The following is a 6,479-nucleotide window of genomic DNA, read 5'->3' on the forward strand; positions in this document are numbered from 1 at the left end:
AAAATTGTCGAAATTATATATACATTATATTTATATATACATATATCAATTCTTCGTTATATAAATTAATAAAATTTAATTGACATTTAGGGATTGATGTTTAATTTGTTAATTAAATTCTCTTTTTGTTTTCTTACATATTATTACAATTATAAAATAAGATTCTAATTTAAACACCGCATAGTGCACGGATTCTTCTTTCACGAATTTAAGAAAAAACGAGTGATTTCTAAATAATAGTTTTAAAAAAAAGGTATTAAAAAATTTATATTAAGTTGCGTATTAATTTTTCGTCGAAACATTGTCGAAAAAAGCAACGAATAATTTTATAGAGTCTTTATCCTTGTTCACCGAATATTAAAAAAAAATGATGAAAATATATCATGCAATCACGCGTGAAACGCACGCTTGGAGTGCGTTCCGAATAATTATCGCATGAGGCGCATGAGTGAGATATCATTTTATCCTTCTTTGGTCTTCAGTAAACAACAAGAACAAACGATATATCATGCGCTTGTGCATAATTCGGAACGCATCCTTGTATGTAGTACATGCATGTGTGACGTGCGCCACGTGCACGTTCCGAGTCTTCAAAGCTCAGATGTTTTTCGTGTCGTGCCGATCGTGCGTCGTGGCTCACGCGATTCGCCGGCCGGATTCGCGCAGTTTACGATTACGCGACGCACGATTCTGAACCTGAACGTTCATAAGTCACGAGTAGTTACAAGACTTGCAAGCGGCAATGTCTTGAATTCTGATCGCGAATTAAATATACGTATGTAGATCGTTTAGGTCAGTTTAGGCGGGCTTAAAGCCGTCGGCCGTCGCGTAGCGCGAAGACAAGACAGATTACTTCGGTCTGAATGGATCATTTCTTGAGACTACAAGAAATGTCCAGCATCACCAAAATTCACGTGCATAGAGACTAGAAGTCTCATCTCTCTCTCGGAACATTGGTTTGGAAATCATGTACTTATGTATGTACGATACAAATATGTAGGTATGTATTAGGTGGTTTTCAACAATAAATAAAATACAGTTATACTATAATGTTATAATGTTCTACACAGTAAATCATTAAGTAATACATGTCGACAGTTGAAATGTTTAGCTTTTTTATTTCACTGTTAGAGTGAAGAAAAAAAGTCTCGTATATCTAGGATAAAATTAACATTCGAACGTAATCTTGAAATACTCTTATCAGAGTATCATAGACAAATTAATAAGTAAAAATTAAATGTGTAATAATTCAGTAGTTCGGGAAGATGTGATGTTTTATATTTATTTACAATGATATATAGTTTACCACCACATATTTTAGCTGTGATATGTACGATTGTGTCGATTTACGTTTTACGTCATATAGTAGTTTTTGAATCGTATTTGTATAGTCCTGTTCTTTCATACATATTCTAGGACTGACTTTCTTGCATGGTTGATATCTCTTTCTCTCTCAAATACTCTCCAATGTGAAAAGAAAAAGAAGAAAAATGAATTCGTAAGAATCTCAATCCTGAGGTATGGAAAAAAAAGCAAGCATTGTGTTAGCCCTAATACGTACTGTTTGGTTAGTGCTTTTATATATATAATACACATATTCTATACTTCCTTAAGTGCCGGTACTGCCGTCTGAACATAGCGTACGTTTAGAAAAAAAGGCTGCCGGGCTATGGGGCGACTTTGTTTACATTCGCGAGCGCCCATAGGATATCTTTCCATGCGAGATTATCGCTCGCTGAGTCGTTCCTCTCAAGGACTTCTCAGGTTTCGCTTTTTGTTTAGCGGCTGAGAGCGAGTGGCTTTCGTGTGTGTGTCTCTCTCGCCACAAATCTCACATCTCCCTGTCAGTCGCGCGCGAATGAAAGACGGACTTGGACTACGCGTCTCGTACACACTCGCGGTTACGACGCATTTTCATCATCGTCCTGGGAGCGAGACCGGAAGAACAAAGCCTGTTTGACAGTGGATTTGACGCTCACCCGTCCTCCCTCCTTCTCCTTACTCTATTATTGGATCTTCGAAAAAAGTTTTTAATTGACAATTTTCAATTTCTCGGAAGGTATGCGGTGTGCATGCAGAATTTCTTTCTAGTGTATTCCTGATTAAATTGGTGCTCTTTGTTCGGTCCAGTGCTTTTTATGATCGCTCGAAATTTTAGGAATAGTGACTGATCTTGCCCTCTTTATGTTTCGATTGTCGGCGTTGTACATTAAATAAACATGATAAGCTTGACTGTTATATGAGAATATTTATTACGATCTTAAATAAGCTAGACGTTAATTCTCTCTTTGAAACGTTGATAAAACTTCGGAATATTTTTTATTCTTTTGATTCGACAATAATTAAACAATCAGACGATAGATCTTGTTTTTTATCGAGGATATATCTCGAGTTTTATAGTGAAGCTGTAAATTGACAGATTTTTATCCATAAGATTTGAGAAACTAAAAGTTTGCGATTTTTTTCGCAAAGGTAATCTTTAACATTGTTTTTTGTATTATTCTAAAGTTAAAATTAAAATGTAATCAAGTATGTTTTTTATTTATATTTCTTTATATACGAATTATTAAATAAAATTATTAAATTTTTTATTTTTTTTGTATAGTACACAATTGTTATTGTAAATAAAATCAAAGAAGTGAGAAAGAAACCTTATAATTACATAATTTATGTATATTAAAATTTGATGTACTAACTCGATAAAATATCGAACTTGATAAAATTTATATAAATCTTAAACTTACATTCTTTAAATAAATACAATTTACAAATTTTTAATAATTATATATAAAATGATCGTTTAAATTCTTTAAATAATCTTTATGTGAACACACTATTATTTACAAATAAATGATATAATAATAAATCCGTGATACCTTCAACTATTACTTGGACCTTTATTATGATTTTAAGTAAACTGAGAATTAAGAAATTGTATTTAATTATATACATAGCAAAGTTCTTTGAAATGTTGATCGTAAAGTATTCGTTTTGATTAGATAATGGAGAAAAAGATCATAAATATAACTATAACTGGACAAATATTTCAGTCTCGATTTCGGTATACTATTTTATTTTCTATATTTGAAATATTTTATATTTCATATATTAGAATAGGCAAATATTTATTTAATATTCTATCAATTATTTTGTTTACTGGCCAAAGGTTCGTATATGTCGCAGCAGAGTATGCAGGCACAGAACTGTGACAATACCAGGAAAAAGATGAATAGTGAAATAGGTTTATCTTCTATGAAGTCCTTCAAAACCATTTTTATGGAAGATTCAAATATCTCTAATGAAAAAACTATCGCAAACCAAGCTTCATTGCACAATGTGCAACTTCTACGGAATCTACCTAATATTTTAAGAAGCAATAATACAAAAATATCTAGAAATCATAAACTATTGAACAAGACTGATGCAAATACCTCCAGTGCAGAAGACGGAAATTCTTCTTGGGAATTAGATACGTCATCCAGCATTGATTTAGATGTGGAAGCTAATTATAATAAAATTATATCACCAAAATCGCATCATCAAAGGAAGCAAGTGCACATTCCATTGGACATACAATACGATATCCCTGATTGCAACAATAACAAAAATAAAAATCTGCAAGAAGTTAGTCAGTTAAAAACATTAAATGTGTCACCAAGTTGCAAGAAAAATATACCAATGAAGAAATTAAAGTATAAGAAGAAGCAGAAGAAAAGTTCGTTTAATAAAAACTTGAAAAAAATATCAGCTAACAGCAAAACACATACATCACGTAAAAAGCCAAACACTTCAGCTACTATTCCAGATATAAATATGAATAACGCTATGCAAGATGCTAATAATTTTTTGATGAATGATATACTTTCTCAGCCCGTTTACAATCCTAATTTTCCAAATATAAATGTACACGATTTAAATGACGTTGCAACAAAACGGATTGAGTCATCTAATATTTTCTACTGTGACAACGAGATTTACAATTTCGAAAAAGAATGCGATATAAATCTAAATGATGTTATTTCTTATAAACCGACAGAAATCAACGCAACGCCGTTTGAAACTATCCAAAAAGATATTACTAATTATGATATTCCAATAACAGAGAATAATTTGCAAGGAAAGTCGATGGACAGTTATATTGGTTCTAATTTTTTATGTGGATCCAATATATTGTATTCTTGTACTTGTGCAAATTGTATGTCACATGATAAAGACATTATATTTTATGAAGATCCAGTTTCAACTTCAACAAGCAGTGACGACATGGAAGCCGAACTTTTCGCATGTGATTTGCATACAAGTATTTATGACTTTTACATTAATAATTACTTTCATATATTTGATAATTTAATGGACGTTGAAAATAATTTTTATGAAGAGTTTGACGAGAACATTTCAACGAAAGAAAATGCATGTAGTAATGATAATAGTATAACAGAACTAAGCGGTGCAAACATGTCATCTATAAACCAAAACGAATCACAAAATTTACAGTCTTCCTATATTGATAGAAAAGATATTTGTACAGAATCATATCCTACAGCATTTGTCATACATCCTGATAAAATAGTAACAATGGAAAATTCAAAAGGTTTTGATGAAGAAAGAAAAGATAACCCTAATTATTTAAATTTGGACAGTTTTTCGGAAAAGAAAAATAAAATAATTTCTCAAGATGAAATACTGATTCAAAACGTCTCGTTTGATATTTCCAATTCTACATATCAGACACCGGCAAACCAGACAGGTAAATATAATATATAGGAAAAAATAATTACAACTTATTACTTCAAGTTTTTATTATCTGAATTGGTTACTTAATAAATATCTATAATATTTTTATTTCAGATTTATGTGTTATTCAGTGTGCTCGATGTGGAAAACTCTTTAGTAGAAAGCATCAATTATGGAAACATTTTAGCCACTGTGACTTTTACAAGGAAAATTTTCAATGTCAAATCTGCAATAAAATGTACAGGTAAGAATGTAGAGATAAATAACGAAAGCTTCTTACTTGCTGTTTGATAGTTACAAATATGTTATAAACACGTATTGAATATGTGATTTATGTACAGATATTATTTTAACACATTTACAGACATAAATCATCGTTAGCTCAGCATGTACGGTTAGTACATAAAGTATTACATAGTTTCCGAGAGAAACACGAGAAGTTTTATACTTGTAAAAAGTGTTCAAAATCATATGTCAGATTTCGCGCTTTTCAAAGACACATGCTTCTTCATGACGATTAGTAAGTCTGATCTCATTTGGTTTCTAACATGACGTTCTAGAACTGAGATTGCTATTAAAAAGTTGCGAAAATTATATATGACGTGAACGTTACAGAAGTATAATGTAGTAACTATTCATTCGATGTGTATTTACAATTTGACAAGTAACGCCTAGTTTTACGACTAATTTTATATTTTGATACGTACTTCATACTTAATCTTTCATGTTTTTGTTATCATTTTTGTTGTAAATTCTTTAGAAATGTTCCTCTTTGTTTAGATTTTCTTATTGGTGTTTTCTACTAAAGGTTTTTTTAGTTTGTGTGGTGTACTACAACGAGTCTCATTACAACTGTATCTCCAATGCATTACAGATTCTTCTCTCACTCCCACTTTAAATTACGTAAATGATAACATTTTTATCATATAGTTAATTTTACATGAACTTTATTTTAATGAAATATTAGAAATTTAAAAATAAAAGAAGATATTTAATATTAAAAAGCAAAGAAATATGAAGCAATATAAATGGAAAAATTTAAATTTTTGTAATTAAAAATTTTCAAAGAATATATGCATGGAAACACAGTGGTAATAAATGTTAATTAAATAAATCGAAAACTTTTATTTATATCTATTTTTATATGGAAAGTCTCTAAAGCATATAAGTTGAGTATAACATTTTACTAATATTTGACTAATATTTTGTTCCTTTATATCTATTTTTACTTCCTGAAATACATCGCCAAAGTCTGTTTTACTATAACTGCATTCTTTCGTTTTAAGAATGAGAAAAAATCATAAATTCAGAATTTGGCAATTTATTTCGGGAATATATGTATGTTTAGTAACTAATTTCATTTAGCATATAAAATGATAGGTATTTTATATTTTTTATACATTCTAACGATACATCCAAAGTTTAGTATTTGTATGTGTATTCATTTAATACTAAGTATATTACTGTGCTAAACATGTTATGTAGGCAACAAATATCTATTATTGTGATAAATTCATATTCCTGAAGAGCTAAAGAAACAGTATTTGTAAGACCAAATTGTTAATGGTTTTCTACGTGACATTTTATATGATGAAAATTGATAAGAAGAATTGTTATTATCAAATAAAAAGAGAAAGAAAAAAGAAATATTACAACATCTTTAACATGTAATTTTTTTTATGCATATGAAAAATAATTTCACAAAGAAATAAAACATTTGGCTGTTTATTTTGGGATACGTATAT

At 29.9% G+C, this 6,479-nt stretch overlaps 1 protein-coding gene across 1 annotated transcript; it reads left to right on the plus strand.

Moving 5' to 3' along the window:
* Positions 1 to 1,472: 1,472 nt before the first annotated feature.
* LOC108780556 (uncharacterized) lies at positions 1,473 to 5,255 on the plus strand. The gene is made up of 4 exons (XM_018548312.1): positions 1,473 to 1,518; positions 3,167 to 4,747; positions 4,849 to 4,978; positions 5,099 to 5,255. Exons 2-4 carry the CDS (start codon positions 3,175 to 3,177, stop codon positions 5,253 to 5,255), a joined length of 1,860 nt encoding a protein of 619 aa, XP_018403814.1. The 5' UTR covers positions 1,473 to 1,518; positions 3,167 to 3,174.
* The last annotated feature ends 1,224 nt before the right edge of the window (positions 5,256 to 6,479 follow it).

This window comes from Cyphomyrmex costatus, unplaced genomic scaffold (assembly GCF_001594065.2).
Source record: "Cyphomyrmex costatus isolate MS0001 unplaced genomic scaffold, Ccosl1.0 scaffold72, whole genome shotgun sequence".
Taxonomy (NCBI): Eukaryota; Metazoa; Arthropoda; class Insecta; order Hymenoptera; family Formicidae; genus Cyphomyrmex; species Cyphomyrmex costatus.

Coding starts and splice junctions, on each gene's coding strand:
- LOC108780556 (XM_018548312.1), top strand. CDS start 3,175: ATGTCGCAGCAGAGTATGCAGGCACAGAACTGTGACAATACCAGGAAA. Junction 4,748..4,848: donor GACACCGGCAAACCAGACAG/GTAAATATAATA, acceptor TTTTTATTTCAG/ATTTATGTGTTATTCAGTGT. Junction 4,979..5,098: donor ATCTGCAATAAAATGTACAG/GTAAGAATGTAG, acceptor ACACATTTACAG/ACATAAATCATCGTTAGCTC.